This window comes from Crotalus tigris, unplaced genomic scaffold, assembly GCF_016545835.1.
Source record: "Crotalus tigris isolate CLP2741 ecotype Arizona unplaced genomic scaffold, ASM1654583v1 scf7180000021465.51407817327:1047546, whole genome shotgun sequence".
In the NCBI taxonomy this organism is placed as follows: Eukaryota; Metazoa; Chordata; class Lepidosauria; order Squamata; family Viperidae; genus Crotalus; species Crotalus tigris.
Window position 1 is genome coordinate 694,451 of NW_024098522.1, and position 18,902 is coordinate 713,352.

The window sequence follows — 18,902 nt, forward strand, 5'->3', positions numbered from 1 at the left end:
TGGCCGCGGCCAGTGGGCCATGGCAAGTTGGCCATAGTGAGTTGGCGCGGCCAGTGGGCCATGGTGAGTTGGCCATAGTGAGTTGGCCATGTCGAATTGTCAGACACCCCCGCCCCGTAGAACGGGCCGGACAAGTGCCCGCGCGCGCGAACCCGTCCACCCCCCCCGCGCGCGCCCCCCGCGCGAGACTGTTCCAAGAGGGACGCGCGCGCGTGCGCACCCTCCCCTCCTATTACCCGCGCGTCCTCGCCTCCCCTCTGGGTAGGACCCTCCCTTTCCCCCTCCCGCGTGGAGGTGGGGGGAGAAAGAAAGGCTTCCGGGGGTGGGGGCGGCTGCGCGAGGCGAGGCGCGGGATGGGTGGGGGGAATGCGCGGGCCCGCGCGCGCGAGGCGGGAAGGCGAGGCGCCGCCGCAGGAGGAGGGCGAGGAGGAGGAGGAGACGGCGGCGGCTGGAGACCTCCTCCTTCTTTTTCACGCCGCGGCAGGTCAGGCCCCTCCTCCGGCAGTAATCCCCGCGCTGCCGCCGCCGCTGCCGCCGCTGGCGAGGCCTGAGGAGGAAGAGGAGGGAAAGACGGCCCGGGAGGGTGTCCGCCTGCCCGCTTGGCCCCCGCCGCGTCAGGCCCGTGGCTTCCTCGAGCCCGCCCTGCGCTCGCCCCGGCCCGGCCGCTGCCTCCTGCATGTCTTGCTCGCCTTCAGCCCCGCCGCCGCCTGAGCAGTCGCCTCAGCCCCGTCGACAGACGCCCCGCGGGCTGGATGCAGGTGAGCGCCAGGCGGGCGCCGGGCCTGCTGGGCGACGAGGCCGGGTGAGGGCGTGCTGGTCGGCCACCCGGGCGGCCTTGCTTAGTCGAGGTCGGCGCGTCTCCGACCTCGTCGGCGGCGCCTGCTGGAGGGGAACCCGGGAGGGCAGCGGCGGGGAGCTGGCGCGTGTTTTGCACGCGGGCGTGGGAATACGCGGGCTGAACACGCGGGGAGCTTGCGTGTCAGCGGAGGTCTTACGCAGGCGTTTATGTGTACGCCCGCGCGCACGTGTCTGTCTCTCTGTGTGTGTGTTGGCGTGTATCCTCTTTAGAACTTCCTGCGTCGTGCCTTTTCGTGGTTGCGTTTGTGGTTTTGTTCCGTCACTCTCCCCTTTTTCGGTACTTCGGGTGGACGTCTGGAAGAGGCGCGTTTCGTTCGGGAGAGAAGACGAGACGCTTTTGGGTTGGGTGTTTTTTTGTTTTTTTTGCTTTACTACGTATTACTCACCCGTAAAAGTTAACTCGCAGTGCACATGCGCCCCAGAAGTTGCTTGGAAAGCTAGCTCCCAGTCTCACTAAATCTCACTTTTGTTCTACAATGTGGGTTTTTTTTGTTTTTTTCAGTTGCCACTTGCGAGCCTCCAGCATAACTGGATGGAAAAACAGGACCTAACTTATTTCAAATAGATGCCTGGGGGAAACTTTAGAATACAGCTCTTGGGGTTGTGTTGCAAGGATGTTGTTAAAGGATGTTTCCTTACAAGGGATCCAGGTCTGGACGGTTGCTTCACATTGCATGACATTCGTCACACGTGACATGTTTTCAACCAAAGCTGTAGAAGGAAACAATGCCCACCTCTTTTGAGACTTGGTTATGAGCAACATGTAATATAGCCATTACAATGTGGTGTGCCAGGTATTTATTTATATACACTTTATAGCCTGCCTTTTGGCCCTTGCAAAAAGCTTCTTTAAAGATTAATAGTTAATATTGAGAGTGTTTGTGTTCAATGGAAAAATGCAACTGTGAATAGTGTGGAATAATATCCTGTTAATTCCACAGGAAGAATTCTGTTTGGGTGCCTTTATTTTCTTCAAAATGCCTCTGAACTGTAGCAAGTTGTGTAAAGGGTAACTGCAAACATTTATCTTAAAATGTTAATCCAGATGTACAAATCCTGGGTGATGGGACAGCTGCTTTGTGTATATATGCAAACCATTGCTTACCTGTCCAGGGTAAACCAGTTCTACATGTTCAGAGTCAATTTTGGCTGCCCTTCTCTTTGACGAAGTGTACATAATGTGTGTATGTGTTATTTTCTTGCCTTTATAAGACCAGCATTTCAACCAGTTGTTTTTAAATTTTGTGTACAGTTGCATTCCAGTGGTGAGATGGTGGCAAATTTAATAATAAATTTATAAATAATAAATAATTTGAATAAGCTTGCATGCAAATACAGGTCTTTGACTTACAACCATTCATTTAGCACAGGGGTAGGCAACCTTGGCTCTATGACTCCTGGACTTCAACTCCCAGATGGCTGGCTCAGGAATTCTGGGAGTTGAAGTTCACAAGTCATAAAAGAGCCAAGGTTGCCTACCCCTGATTTAGGAGCTATTCAGAGTTACAGTGGCACTGAAAAAAGTGACTTATGACCATTTCCCACACTTAATGACCACTGCAGAATCCCCATGGTCATGTGAACAAAATTCAGACACTTGACAACTGAGAAGTATTTAAAATTCAGACACTTGACAACTGAGAAGTATTTATGATGGTTGCAGAGTCCCAGGTTACATTATCACCTTTTGCAACCTTCTGACATTTAACAAGCATGTTAATAACTGCAGTGATTCACTTAACAACTGTGGTAAGAAAGATCATAAAATGGGGCAATATCCACTTAACAACTGTCTTGCTTAGCAATAAAAATTTTGGGCTCAACCTGTTGTAAGTCAGGGACTACCTGTATTTAAGCAGATGGAGGATAGACTATTGAACAAAAATGTGGGGTTTTTTTGATGGGTTTGCCAAAACCCTGGTCTTTTGCCTTTTTAAATGTCTACTGTTACCTCTTTTTAATAGCAGCAAGTAAAATGAATTGTAACCTTTTGCATTTGCTTGCACTAAATGGTTTTCTTTCAATTGTTCATTATTGTATTGTCAACTGTCCAATTAGAATTTCAAAAACAATCTAAGGTATGTTCTGTAATATTTTCAGAATCATCCTAGTGGGAAATTACAATAGTGTTCTTTAGGCTTTGTTGATGAATGGCAGTTCAACTGCTTACATTTCAAGTTTAACACAATATCTTTTACTTAATAACAATTCAAGGCAAAGAACATATATAATACTTCTTTCTCCTTCTATTTTCTCCACAACAAGCCTATGAACTGAGATGGCTGAGAGAGAGTGATCCAGCTGGCTTTCATGCCTAAGGCAGGCTTAGAACTCGTGGTTTCCCGCTTTCTACCTGATGTCTTAATCACTAGACCAGACTGGCTTTCTGTAGCCCTAAGTTAGAAATGAGGTGGAAAATAACATGAAAACCTACATTGATCCTGCTTTTTCTCAGGCTATGATCCAGATTCCAGAACAATCATACTCAGCAGAGGATTTTGTAGTTAAAATGTCCAAATTAGCTAAAATGATCAAGCATATTCCATGCTGCTGTATTATTTTTCAGGTATCTGTGTCCTGTTTTTAGTGTCCTTTAAATGAAAAGGACATTCCACATTTCATTTATGTTTGTTTCAGATAAAAATTGCACAGCAGACTTAGGAGTCATGGAAGCAACATGTTTGTTCTTGTTAAATATTGTTTTAAATTCTTAGAGGGAAATCAATTTATTCCTATTTTTAAACAAGGAAATACATAAACTTCATATCTTTCATTATTCTGCATTAATAATTGCAAAATTATCTAATAATAAGATACATATGACACATTTTTCAAAAAGAGTTCTTTTGAAATGCTTTAACTTTACTAAGCATTCTGTTTGCCTAATCTATTTTTACATACAGGTAGTCCTCAACTTACGACAATTGAGTCCAACATTTATATTGTTAAGTGAGACAGTTAAGTGAATTTTGCCCCATTTTATGACCTTGCCACAGTCATTAAGTGAATCACTGCAGTTGTTAAATTAGTAACACTGTTGTTAAGTCAATCTGGCTTTCCCATTGACTTTGTTTGTCAGAAGGTTGCAAAAGGTGATCACATGACCCTGGGACACTGTAGCCATTGTAAATATGAACCAGTTGCCAAGCGGCCAATTTTGATCACGTGACCGGTCATAATTGTGAAAAGCTATCATAAATCACTTTTTCCAGTGCTGTTGTAACTTTGAACGGTCAATAAACAAATGGTGGTAAGTCAAACATATTGTCTAAAAGGGACTGTTGTATCTATAACTGACTTGAGATGTTGTTTGTGTAAATACCCTGAATTCCCCCTTTTATCTGATTTTTCCATAGAGTTAATTATTTAAAATAGCACTGAGTTACTTGATCTTTCAAGAGAGAAAAAATCAGTATACATTCTGAACTCTAAGTTGGTTTTGACTTATTAGTCTTGACTGTTACTCAACTTCAGTTTTGTTTTTAAATTTTCCATAACCCCAGTGAAATTTCTTGTGTAAATAAGAACTAATAATATAGCAGAAACAACTAAATGCACATGTGGCTCATAAAAAGTAGCCAGGTTTTCCTTAAATAGTTTTTAAGGACTAATCATTTTTGTCAGCATTATGTCTAGACCAGGGGTCTTCAAACCTGGCCCTTTTATGACTTGTGGACTTCAGCTCCTACAATTGCCTGGCTCCCAGAATGCCTGGCTGAAGAATTCTGGGAGTTGAAGTCCACAAGTCATAAAAGGGCCAAGTTTGAAGACCCCTGGTCTAGATCTTGACAAATTCAAGTGAAACTGATTTGATTTCAACACTTGTTCCAGTTTGCCTCCATTTACTCAGCCAAACAAATAATATGAGCCTTACGTAATGAGCTTGTGTCAATCATATTTACTTTGTAAAAGATTGCTATTTGGAGTGGATTTAGGAAAGGTTTTATTAAAAACAATATTCAAGAAAAGCAACTGGTCCTCCAATAGGAATCTAACTGTCAAATAAATGAAGGGCAATTTGTTTTTCTGAAGTCATTAGTTACTGATTTGTAAAAGCCTTTTTGGGGGGAATCTTCTGTAAAATTAACAAAGTGTTAATCTGATCTTGTTTTTTTTTTAAAGTAGAATAATAATGGCTGACTTTTAACTATATGTCCAAAATACAGGTAGTCCTTGACACAACTGTTTGGTGATCGTTTGAAGTTACAGAGGCAGTGAAAAAAGTGACTTATGACTGTTTTTTACACTTAGCGACCACTGCAGCACCCCTGTGATCGGTCATGTGATCAAAATTCAGACTCTTGGCAACTGACTCATATTTTTGACAGTTGCAATGTCCCAGGTCAGCTGATCCCCTTCTGCCACTTTCTGACAAGCAAAGTCAACGGGGAAGCCAGATTCACTTAACAACCGTGTTGCCAACATAAAAACTGCAGTGATTCTCTTAACAACTGTGGCAAGAAAGGTCATAAAATGGGGCAAATTCTCACTTAGCAACAGAAATTTTGGGCTCAGTGGTGATTGTAAGTCGAGGAGTACCTATACATAACAATTCACTTTAATATTTCTATATAGGTTTAATTGTGAGAGACTTTTGGTTGATTAGTTTTATTACAGTAACTGCAAAACACTAAAATAATCACTGATAATGATGATGGGATCTTGGTATACACTATACAAGATTTTCTGCTCTCAGTTGAATCCTTTGACATACTAAGAATATTCATATACAACAGATGTTTTTGAGCCATTGGTGTTTTTCATAGAACAAGGGTTACAGACATTCAAGCTGCACATTAACTGCATTTCTTACGTTAATTTAATTTTTTCTCAATTCTTTTATTTGATTTGGAAATAAATATTTACTAAATAACCACAGCTTATTTGCGCAAGTTAAGTTTCAAAAGTACGTCTAATATTCAGTTTACTCCGTTCTCCTTTTTAGCATGATCATTCAAGGTTGCTCCAATCACTATAGTACATGCATCAAAAGAGTAATCCTAGATTTCACCTCATTTGTTTTGTACTCTTTGTGAGTTTTTCTTCTCTTAGGGAAAATGAGTTTAACTTTATGTTTTAAAGATAATGGTCTGGTGTCTCACAGTACGTCATAACTAATCCTGTGGTGTAGATAATCTATTTTGTATTCTTCAACTGAGGGAGAAGTCAGAGATAGGAAGTCTTGTGTCCTTGCAATGTATATGATAAACCTATTTAGGTGAAAACTAGAGCTTGTTTATACATACATTTCCATAACAAGAAAAGCTTCATTGGCCCATACTCCATTTTAGGTCTGAATTAGCATCTTATTTATAATTTTTAATGGCTTTTGAAGATGAATTGTCCATCCACAAGTCATAAAAGGGTCAGGTTTGAAGACCCCCTAATCTAAATTTACAAACCTGATCTTTTATATTTGATGTGACTGCCTAGCTGACTTGCTGTGCTTAACCTTGTAGCATTAGTACATTATTATCTCTCTCTAAAAATTAAACAATGACTGAATGGTATCCTTGGTTACTGGAGCAAGAAAAGTGGACACTAGTCAGCTCCTCAACCAAAATGGCACGGAATAGAGGGTGACGTAAAATCTATGAAATTATTTAGTCTATTATTACTTGATTCATTTTCTAACACATCCTTCCAAAGTAAATCTGTTATAAAAAGTACGCTTCTGAGTCACTAGTTTGTTGCATCAGTATTGCATAATACTCAGTTTTTAAGTGCAACCTAAAGACTTCTTTGTTAAAATTATGTATTAGTATTTTAAAGCAATCCTGCAATATTCATTACAAGTAGTCCTCAAATTACAGCAGTTTGTTTAGTGACCGTTTGAAGTTACAATGGCACTGAAAAAAAGGATTTATGACCATTTTTCACGTTTATGACTGTTGCAGCATCCCCATGATCACATGATCAAATTTGGACGCTTGGCAATTGATTCATATTTATGATGGTTACCGTGTCCTGAGGTCACGATCACACCTTTTGCGACATTCTGACAAACAAAGTCAACGGGGAAGCCAGATTCAATTAGTAATCATGTTACTAATTTAACAACTGCAGTGATTCACTTAGCAACTGTGACAAGAAAGGTTGTAAAATGAGCCAAAATTCACTTAACTGTCTTGTTTAGCAACAGAAATTTTGGGCTCAATTGTGGTCGTAAGTTGAGGACTATATAATGTTTAGAGCAATTCTTTTTTTGTTTCTTTAACCGCTTCATTCAATCTATAGATGACACTATAAATTCCCAATAGCAGCCAATAAATTATTTGAAGCATTCGGGTGGTGAATATTCCCCAACTTGATGAAAAGAAGCCTGATCTTGCATAGGTTCCTTAGATAACCTGGTTTAAACTAATTGACTTTGTCATGTTTGCCTCCCTTAAAATGCTTCTCTAAATTATTTTAAAAGAGATCCAAGAAGTTAGGGTTAGTTTGCTTAACGTTTGTTTAGGGCATAAGCACATAGAGTTGCTAGTTAGCCTGGATGAAGGACAGCATGGATTCTGCAATCTTGCTTCACCAATCTTCTATACTTTTTAAAGGGTGCTAGCAGGTAGAGGGATGAAGTTGATTATCAGATGTATGGGTTTTCAAAAAAGCCTTTGACAAAATTTCTCATCGAAGACTTTTGAGTAAATCACCTCCATTCTTCATATCTGAGGTCATTACTGTGAAATATGCAGTGTTCGACTTTTGGTCACTTTGATCTGGAAAATTCAATTGCTTGATTCTCCGTTCTTTTTGCCAGAAGTCTGGAAAGTTCATTCAGGGGCTTTTTGGTGAACATGAGACACTAATCACTCTTCTAGGTGAACGTGGTTCCCTCTTGCTATTCTCTTGTGAATACCATTTTTACCCAGTGTTTTTCCGATGATGGGGCCACGAATCTTGACTTTGCTTGAGGTAAAAGAGCCCCGCAGAGCTCTCGCTGCTGTTCTGGGATTCTTTGTGCCTTACTGAATAATTTCATGCTTGCACTCTTAAGTGGTTTTGACAGGGTAGCACTCATGTTTCAGTGTTGTCCCAAATCTTCTCCATTTCAAGGCTGTGTCTCTAAATGTAAATCAGTGAAGACTCAGAGCTTCACAAATGATCTTATATTTCATGGTCAAAAGCATGAATTACTTTCCAACAGAGGCTTCAAAACAGTACCTTTAGATGGTTTGGGGAAACAGTGCTTTACAATCTTAAGAGATTTACAAGAGGAGAGTAAAATTTTGTCAAATCGATGGATCAGGGGTAGGCCAGCTGGCTCAGGAATTCTGGGAGTTGAAGTCCATGAGTCATAAAAGCCAAGGTTGCCTACCCCTGGGCTAGATGTATGAATACATTAAAATAAGTTTTTTGTTTAATAAAATTGATTGAACTAGGGGGACGGTAAATTTTTCACATTGGCATATCTCACAGTGTGTTTTTATTTATGTTTATATAATGTATGCAACAAGTACCAAGTGCATAGATTATCTAGCTCAATCCTCTGATCAACTCAAGAGATCACACTCCAGCATTGTCAACAGATTTAGCCTGTGTTGAATTGATGGAAACACTCCATTGATGGAAACACTACCTCCTGAGGCAAACTCTTTCATTTTTAAAAAATAGCTTTTATTGTTAGGAAATCCTCCTTTATCTTCATCCAAGATAAATTTGAAATCTGGATTTCTTATCCTGTCTTCTGGAACAATCCTGAGGTGTTTTGTCCCACCTTCCACATCTAGCTTTTCAGACAACTATCATGTCTTCCTACAGGTTAAATATACCTAACCCATCCATTAGCATTCATATTTTTTTTTCTTTTGACCTCTTATTATCTTGATTGTTTTCCTTTGAACCCAGTCCACTTCGTTAGTGTCACTGTAAAATATGCAACCTGGAACTTTTATTTCCTCAGACTTCCTTTATGCATTTAGTGGGGCCTATCAGTAACATTGATAACATTCAGTGGCAAAGATTTAAAAAAATAGAAATTCCAAAAGGGCACAAATACCTTATACAGAATTATATGGATTGCTAACTGTTTAATAACTAGAAAGGAATATGTTGGTAGTTTCCCCAAATTGGGAAGAAAGAACTGGAATCTCTCAAGTTTCAATATTGAAACCAGGGACTTTCAACTTGTTCATAAACTATCTTGATTTGGAATAAGCAGTGAGTTTGGGATGAAAACCAGAAATGATGTTAAAAAACTCTAGAAAAGTTTCTTGCAATTGGATGAATATTAGCCAAATAGTAAATGCAATTCAGTTTAAATATAACATCATGCACTTTTAAGGGAGAAAACCCATTAACTTTACACATAACAGTTAAAACATTGCACCGGCATTGAAGAAATTCAGGTTCAATCTATTTTTAGCCACGAAAAATCATTAGGTGGCTTTGGGCCAATTGTTCTTTATCAGTTCAATGTACTGTATCTCACAGGATTGCTATTGTGAGGAAAAGTAGGAAGAAGGATGCTGTGTGTTCTACCCTGAGCTTCTGAACAAAAGATAATCAATAAGAAGATATATGCTGATTGGTGTCCGAGATGCCTTTAACCACTGGCATCATATAACTTTATATATATAAAACTTTAACATATAATCATCTATATAACTTTGCAGTCTTGGATATTTAGACTAGTTTATCCTGGAGAATGCCAAATCAATAGTAAAAAGAGAATCTGGGACATTGCTTGTCAAAATATCATCTGTGCCTTCTTCACCAAGTCATATAGTTGCACAAACTTCAATTGTTATTGTCCTATTTTTTTCTTTCCTAATAACAAATTATTGTGTCAAACTATTTTTCTTTTTTACTGCAAAGGCTGGTCAAAGGCAATAGTGTAGATTTAATGTAAAAATGATTTGATTTAATCACTAGGAAAAGGACTGAAAACTACCAACAGATATCCCTTTGTACCAATTAATTGCCAGGTCTTCATCTGGAATATTGTTTATCTAGTTGTGGTAGCAACATTTGAAAAACATTTGTGCTGGAAAAGTACCAAAAAGTTCAACTTAAGTAATCATGGGGCTCAAACACTTTCCATATGAGAAAAGGTTAGAATATTTAAGAGTATCTAGGTTGAAAAAATGGGGAAAAAATGATCAGTGTATAAAAACATGTATGGTATAGAGCAGTGTGGCGAACCTATGGCACAGGTGCCAGAGGCGGCACTCGGAGCCCTCTCCGTGGGCACACGTGCCGTTGCCCCAGCCTTGCCTCCTCCCACGACCCCCTCCTGTCCAGCAGCCCTCCTGAAGGAGAGTAGCCCTCGAGGGTGGCCCACACGGAGCAGTGCAGCCAAGGACATGGCAGCCAGGCAGCGTAGGCAAGACTCTGCCCTCACACCCCATCATGCAGTTGATGCAGCAGGGCGCGGGCAGAGGGTGTGGCCGCTATAGTGCTGCTGGGCTGCCTGGGCGATCTGCAGCGGGCCCTGGAGGTGGTGAGTGGTCCTCTGGGCAGAGCGGGGCGGGGCAGGGGGGTTGAGTGGGGGCGGGGCCAGTTTTTGGGCACTCGGTCTCTAAAAGGTTCGCCATCACTGGTATACAGAAAATGGTCAGACAGCAGTTTTTCTTATTGTGAAAACACTAGGATCAGAAATAATACAATGAAACTGATTGGAAGAAGTTTTAAAAACCAACAACGTGGTTGGCTGGGATATTCTGAGAATTGAAGTTCAGAGATATGGAATTTGTTATCCCCGGACATGGTAATGGCAACTGCTATGGAGAAGATGTCCATCAAGGAATATTGGCCTTCAAAATTCAGTGTTTTCACTGGGTTGTGCAGACAGCTACCAAATATCCCATGCAGGAAACTAGTTAGCAGAGAAAAATGTGCATCCTTTTAGTGATTGTGTATACACCATAACTGCAAGTAGTCCTCAGCTTAGGACCACAGTTGAGCCCAAAATTTATGTTGCTAATTGAGAAATTTGTTGAGTGAGTGTTGTCCCACTTTACGACTTCTGGCCACATTTGTTAAGGAATCACTGCAGTTGTTAAATTAGTAACACAGTTAAGTGAATCTGGTTTTCCCCATTGACTTTGCTTGTCAGAAGATCTCAAAAGGTGATCACATGATCCCTGGACACTGCAACTGTCATAAATGTGAGTCAGTTGTCAAGCATCCAGATGTAAATCACATGACCATGGGGATGCTGCAATGGACATAACAGAAAAATGGTCATAAATCACTTTTTTTCAGTGCCATTATAACTTCTAACAGTCACTGTTGTACATTGAGGACTACCTGTATCTGATTTTCCACCATAAGACACAAATCCTACACTAGGGTGGGTCTTTGCCAGATCTAGAAGAGTTATTCTTATATTCTTAGCAGGAAATATCTTTAATGGAATAGTCTTACTTTAAATAAAGATATCACATCACTTCCCACTTCAGATATAGCATAGTTGCATTACAACTTCAGGATTATTACAAAGGAAGCACCTGCTTCTACTACAATACTAAAAGTGTAAGAGTGGGAGCTAATTATAAATGCTTCTTATAAGATATAAGAAACTTTAAATGCATACCGTTTTTATTTCTGTATACTGTAATCAGTTGCATGACTTTTTGCTATTTGGAGTTAACAAAAGCCAATTTTGTGATAATGAATTTATGTAATTCTCAAACCCCCTGAATAAAATTAATAATTTATTTAAAGTTAGGTAAAAGTGATTTTATTTTAATCTATATAGCAAAGAACACAAGGACAGAAATGTGCAATTTTGTAAAATAAAAACTTTATCCGGAAAAACATTAAAATCTTACTTAAAATTGTATTTCTGATGGGCAGAATAAATGTATTCTGTTGTACAATGTTTGAAATCTGGGTTTTTATAGTCCCTGTCATTCCTCATTGATTTTAGATCAGTATTTGTGTTTTATTGAAGCACATTTCATTTTGAGCTCATGTGAGTTAGATTGTTTTGAGATAATTGCTTTAAGCTAGATCTAATATGCAATAGAAGAATCAATAAAAAGTCCAAAGATACTTTTTCAAAAGGCAACTGGTCTTTGTTTTTCCTTGAAGATGTCTCACTTCACATCCAAGAAGCTTCTCCGTTCTGAAATTTCTTGGATGAGAAGCGAATCGTCTTCAAGGAAAAACAAAGTCCAGTTGACTTTTGAAAAAGCACCTTTGGGACAACCATGAACTGGATGATTAAGAATCCCTATAGACAATCAAACAAATTTTTCACAAACTATTTTTTCTGTAATACAGATAGTCCTTAACTTATGACTGGTCACTTAGCTACCGTTTGAATTTATAATGGACTCTCCAAAAGGTACTTACGACCCAGTTCTGACTGTCACACACATGACTGCATTTTGGGTGCTTTGCAACCATCCTGCATTTATAGCCATTTGCAGCATCGGGGGATCTTCAAGAGTAGAGCTGTAGAAAATTATATTGGGTGCTATAAACTGTTATGTTGACCTACCATGGCAATAACACGTTAGTTATATCCCTTTCTTCTTGATTTCCTCTACCATGACTGAAAAAGATGGTTGGATTTATTATGAAGTATCACTAGAAGATGGATCCAACAACTCCACCTTATTTAGACTAAAGAGAACATCCAAGATGCCCAAAATTTGAGATGGAGACAATTTCATAGACGCATGCTCGCTCCTCCCATCAGTTCTATAAGTTGCAAGTTTTGATAGGTCTATTTCAATGCAGATTAATAGGAATTAAAGTGCATTGGGCTAAAGGGAGGAGTTTTGTTTGATAGGACAAGAAGCAGCTTTTAAATCCTGCCTTTTCTACTTCTGATTCCACTTTTTTCTAGTAGAAGCAACCCTTTCCTGTTAGCTTCATCTTCAAGTAACCGGTACTTTTCAACTGGGTTGGTATGGCACAGAGGTTAGTTTGGACAATTATCCTTTGCTGTGTAGGAGCTTCAAGATAGTGAAAATTATAGGCAATATAATATGGATATTTGAAATCCTTTTGTGGTTTTTGTATTCTATTCCCTCATCTTTATAAAATACTTATAGTTTTATAAAGGAAAACTAGATTAATTTTAGGAGCCAGAATGGATTATGCCATTGGTATGAAGTTTTTTAATTTAGACACCCATTTCAGAATCCTTTAAAAAGATCCTTTGTGTATTAAATTTGTTTGCTGGCCATCTTACTTTGAAGCATTTTTCTTTGTCATGTACACTTTTTAAGTTTTCAGCTCATCAGATGAATTTCTTAGTATCTGTTGTTTTTAGAGATTATTTATTCTATAATGCAATAGAAATTTATTCTGACTAAGATTGGATGTCAAAAGGAGTTTTGAATTATAAATTTGTGTCTAATCATTGCTGTTATGCTTAATTCTAAAACTGAATTTCTGAGGCATGGTAGAACTTGGAATGGAAAACATTTTCTCAGAGGTAGCATTATTCACAGGTGACAGAATACCTTCCAGTAGCCTGATTAGCAATGGCAATATTTTAAGAAATTTTGATTAAAGAAATGTATTAAGAGTTTGTTACGATGAGAGCTTTCTGTCTTGTGACTGCAGGTATAAAATAGAGGGCTCTTTCCTTGTTCAGAAATAGCTTTAAAAGCTTGCTTGAATGTACTTACGCATTGCTTTTCTCAACATAGCTGAAATGTTTGGCAATGTGAGATTTTGGGATGTTAGAGAAAGAGTTTGCAAGGCAAGTCAAAACCTGTTTATATGAAGGCTACTTGGATCTGATCCAAATTCTATGTGGATCCATGACAGTGTAGAATGAATTATTATTACACACTTGTGTGAAAGTATCATATGATCCTACCACATAAATAAGTTCCTTTGCCATCGGCTTTAGAGTGTAGTAAACTTAACATTTCTTGATATTTTCTTTGTCCTATCGTTTTTTTTTTAAAGAGGAAGGAAAATTGAAATGGTGTATTTTACAGATTTTCACTACGGCAAATAACTGAATGAAGACTTGTTTGTGTGCACATCATTTTGTTTCTTGGAATAAACTGCTCGGGTTTCAAAGCCCTGTTTGTTCCAAGAAATCTGAGCGAATGAAAAACAAATGAAAGAGACTTGTTGATATGTAGATTCAGTAGCTTATACTTGGGTTAAGTAAAAAGAGGTTATAAAACCATAAATTGAAGGTATCCGATGAATAGGTTGTTGAGCAATTGTACATAAGACTGTATTATAGGCAATCAATTCATGTAGCAAGCTAAACCTATAATTAATAAAGTCAACATGACATATATATAGAAACAGTCTATTCTATAATATACTGAAATAGTTATCTAATCTGGGCTTTTAAAGAACAGTTTGCAGCTGAGAAGCTTATTTTGACCCAGGAAAAGCCTTGCATAACTTGGTGACCTGACACTGAATTTATCGAAATATTTAATGTCTTTGGAACAGAAGTCATTTTACATGCAAGCTTTTATGGGCACAAAACCTTGACTTGTAGACCAGCCAACTGCCAGCTAATCGCCCCTATTGCTTTGCTCCTCTCGGTCTGGTATGCGGATATACAAATCACTTTTTTGTAATCCCGTCCAGGTTTTATGTTATAAAAATCAGCTCGTTGAAGCTCTCACTTAAAGTTGCAGCAGTCCTTTCAAAGTACTTGAGAGTAAAAAGCATGGGGAAATTTGATGTCTGGGAAAAGTCCCAGGGGTTTATGAATGCCTTTTCCTCTCACAAACCAAAATAAACAGGATAGAACTAAATGGCCACAACGTAGAATTAATGCATACCAGATTATTAATTGGAATAGCTCAGTATAGAAGTACATGACAAGGAAAATCTTTTCAGTAGTCTGTTTACTTAGATTAGTTAAGTTCACTCTGGCTTTTTGGGATGTTGTTGAACTGTATTTTCTGCTAGTCTTTATCACGTGCTATGCTGTTTAGGATTGCTTGGGGTTCTAACTCCAGAGCAAGTAGATAGTCACAAATTCTATTTCCTGCAAAAATATATATGTAACTATGTAGTTACTACACTGCATTCATTATAGGTTTGATGTTTGATCAAATTGGCCAGGCAGATGCTAAGGGAAATGGGCGACTATGCCACGTAGAATTTTATGGGTAACAACCAGCATCTTGATTCTATCTGGCAACCAATGCAGCTTGCGAAGCAGAGATGTTACGTCCATCACTGCATGCATGCACTGCTTCATTCTGGATCAGTTGAAGCTTCTGTGTGGCCTTCAAGGGCAATCCCATATAGATAATAAAGAATAAATGGAGAATAAGCCTGATTCTATCATAATCAAGCTTCTAGGTACATTGTTTTCTCCAAGGAAGTACCAAAAACTGTAAGGAAAATACCAACTGATATAAAAATGCTACAAGTTGACTAGTCCTAAACTTTTATGCATCATTATTGAGATTTTTTTTTCATATTCTGTCACACTGATGTACATTATAGCATGAATATAAGCATGAATAATTACAGTTTGTGCCATAGATTTAAAACAGTGATCTCCAGAAGTTTGAAGCTGGCCTTTTCCAGTGAATGCAAACACATGCTGATATTGTACCGATAAAAGAGAATATTTGCAGTTCAGGGTTGAATTGTGGGATCCTTGGTGCTCTCAGCAGAACATCTGCAAGATAACCAAGCTGAGAGCATCAAGGACCCCACACATGCTGATAATACCGTTGGCTGAAGATTGCATAAAACATAAACAGGATTGTGGGCTGAAGTTCATATTATCTCTATCTTACTGACCTAAGAGTCGTGCTTGAGGCATCTCAAGGCCAGTACAATACACAGCATATTTCTTTAAGATAAATAATTAAAGCTAGCTCTAAAACTCAGGTTGGTCTCCAAACCGGCAAAACTAAGATTAGCTTCTAATACATTTGATCTCACAGTTTTCAAGTTGCTTTTTGATGAAATTTATTCTTCACTGAGAAGTAATTACAGTATATTTCCTCTCTTCCATTGAGTCCTGTCTGTTAAGTTAGGTACCAGAATAGCTCATATCCACTTCTGCCTATTTACTGGAAGATAACATAACTCTGATCCAACAGGCTACAAGGATTCCCCCCCCCCTCCCAAGGAACTATTTCTATATTGTTTATTATATTTGCTCTAAATCAGGGGTGTCAAACTCAATTTCACTGAGGGCCGCATCAGTATTGAGGTTGCCCTTGGGGGGCTGGGTGGTTGTGGCCAGAGTGGGTGCAGCCTATTGGTGGGTGTGGATGGAGTGGGTGTGACCTACTGGGTGGGCGTGGCCAGTTCTACATCATTCGCGACAAGGGTGCCTGTGGGGGCCTGGGCAGGAGTGGGACAAATCTGAGGGTCTCTGGCAGAAGGAGGTGGGACTGGGGCAAGTGCCAAGGCATGGTCCACCGGGGCGAGTGCCAAGATGGCCACCACAAAATTGTACATTGGTTCCTGGCCGGCCTGGGCCAGGGCCAAGGCAGTGGGGGCCGTTCCCTCACTGTTTCCAGGATGGCTTTGCGGGCCACATGAAACCACTTCGTGGGCTGCATCCGGCCCCCAGGCCTTGTGTTTGACATGTCTGCTCTAAATTGTTCAAGGTGGGCTTTTCACAAACATCCATGGGAACAGTATCAAAGAAGGAGGGAGAAAGTTTTTAGTCACTGCAATATATTTATAGCTATGTATGATGTAGGACAAACTGGCTACCCAGCCTGTTTCCCACATATTTTATTAATGTTTCAATGACAAGGTTTTGCACCACTTTAATTTTCTAATGTAAAATGAAGTGGCAAAGCCTACTTACATTACAAATTCAATCCTTTAGGTGAATATCAAATGTATGGCTGCTGAGCACAGCCCCTAGGACATCTCCATTTATACATTCAATTTGAAATCTACAAATAGAAGCTACTGCACCACAGTTTTATTTGGAAGAGATACCACTGTGCCATAACGATTTTAAAAGTGTACATCAAGAGTAGAAAATAAAAATTAATACTTGGCCTAGCATAAAATTACAAGAGGGAAACCTTAGGAAGAAATTCTTTAAAGCCTTTAAGAAAATAATTCAATAATTATTTTTGGCAGCTTTTTCCATAGCTGCCCCCTACCTTGTGGAAAAGCTTCTTCCCAGAGGATCCAGATTTCTAATAAGCAAGCATTGGAGCTAATCTTTAAAAGATTATGTCCCTGGAAATATTCAATTTTGAACTTGGCCTATATAAAGCTATTGAAATATGTATTTACTGTCCGGCTTAAATCTTTGTAGCGTCAGGTCTCCATGTCACTTTAGACATCAACCCCCTTTACCCCAGTTGTTAGGGTGAGGAAAGTTGTCTAATAACAACTGGGGATCTAATGCTGCAATAGTTCCAATGGTTGAGTGCTAGAGTAGTTGGAAATTCCCAAGCTGTCTTTAAAGGCAAGATGTCTTTGTGCATTGTAATAATTGGTTGAGAGCAAGATGAAAAAATAGATTGAATTACCAGGTGGAGCTCTTACGATGATAAAACTTGAGATCCAAATCCTTGTGCATCTGAATTTAATAGAAATATAGTTTCAGAGATGACAATTCTCCAGGCTGTGTGAGGTGGAAAACTTTCTTTGACTTTCTATCTAAGGCAGGGGTAGGCAACCTTGGCTCTTTTATGACTCGTGGACTTCAAATCCCAGAATTCCTGAGGCCAGCCATGCTGGCTCAGGAATTCTGGGAGTTGAAGTCCACGAGTCATAAAAGAGCCAAGGTTGCCTACCCCTGACCTAAGGTCATTGAATTTGAAAGATTTGGGTTGACTCTAAAAAATTTTTTCATGCAGAGTAGATGCATTTCAGATTAAGATGGTGTCTGTTTTCTGTAAGCCAGAGGTCCCCAACCCCCATGCCGTGGACCAGTACTGGTCCGATCCACACAAACAAGCAAAGCCCCATCCGCGGGATACAGGCAGTACACAAAACCACGCATTCTCCAGTCTGCGGAAAAACCTCTCTCCACGGAACCGGTCCCTGGTGCCCAAAAGGTTGGGGACCTCTGCTCTAAGCAATCAAAAATCAAATCAGAATGATATAGGTAGTCCTCGATTTATGACCTTAATTCAGAGTTCAATTATGTAAGTTGTGCTAGTCATTAAGCAGTTCAGACATGACCACATTCAATTGTACATCTTTTTTTGTGGCAGTTGTTAAGTGCCATAATCATTAAGCGTAACTATTGTCCACAATGGGTAAATGCTGGTTTCCTCCCCCCCCCCAAAAAAGTTGCAAATCATGGTCATGTGACTGCTACAAATGGTCATAAATGCAGATTGGTTGCCAAGTGCCCAAAATGTGGTCACATGACCATGGAGGGGGTGTGGCCATTGGAACTTCAAATCCGGGCTGTGACCACCTTTTTGGAGCTCTGTCATATGGGTGGTAAGCAACTGATTGTAAATTGAGGATTATTTGTATATGATATAATAAGTAGTACAGGTAGTCCTCTACTTAACAACAGTTCATTTAGTGACCGAAATGACAACAGCACTGAAAAAAGTGACTTATGACCATTTTTCACATGTATGACCTCCATGTTCAGGTGATCAAAATTTGGATGCTTGGCAACTGGCTCATATTGGTGACAGTTGCAGTGTCCCAGGGTCATGCAATCAGGGTCATACAATTGTAGGCTCAATTGTAGTCGTAAGTCAAGGACTACCTGTAAAATGTTACCAGCTCATGGATTAAAGCACACAGTGTTACTTATGCCAAGCGTTAAAGGTGGATCGCATAAGGCAGTGGTGGCAAACCTATGGCACGGGTGCCAGAGGCGGCACTCAGAGCCCTCTCTGTGGGCACACGCGCCGTTGCCCCAGTCCTAGGCCTTCAGCTTGGTTTTATAAAACCTTTTCGCTTTAGGCCTCCGCTGCCGTGTGCAAAAAAAAAAAAAAAAAAAGGTTCAATCAGTCAATTTCAACTACTCGCAGGAAAAAAAAGGTCTTGCAAAGTTGGAATTGATTGATTGAACTTTTTAGTCCTACCAGTCTGCCGTTACCACTGCAGCCATGCCCACCCAATAGGCCACACCCAGCCAATGGGCCACACCCACCCGGCACCCGACGATGCATAAGTGGGTTTGGGGTTGCAGTTTG

At 39.8% G+C, this 18,902-nt stretch overlaps 1 protein-coding gene across 3 annotated transcripts in view; it reads left to right on the forward strand.

The window, feature by feature from the left end:
* The first annotated feature begins 416 nt into the window (after nucleotides 1-416).
* The window catches only part of CNOT6L (CCR4-NOT transcription complex subunit 6 like), a 52,636-nt gene continuing 34,150 nt past the window's right edge, over nucleotides 417-18,902 (forward strand). The window contains exon 1 of one of the 3 annotated variants that reach the window (XM_039318700.1): nucleotides 417-758. Coding sequence is in view for 2 of the 3 variants with exons in the window: in XM_039318698.1 (XP_039174632.1) it covers nucleotides 1,639-1,652 (14 nt within the window). In the remaining variant the exon portion in view is untranslated. Of the gene's footprint in view, nucleotides 759-930; nucleotides 1,653-12,560; nucleotides 12,730-18,902 lie in introns of those variants that run through there. The other 2 variants (XM_039318698.1, XM_039318699.1) reach the window with 2 other exon arrangements.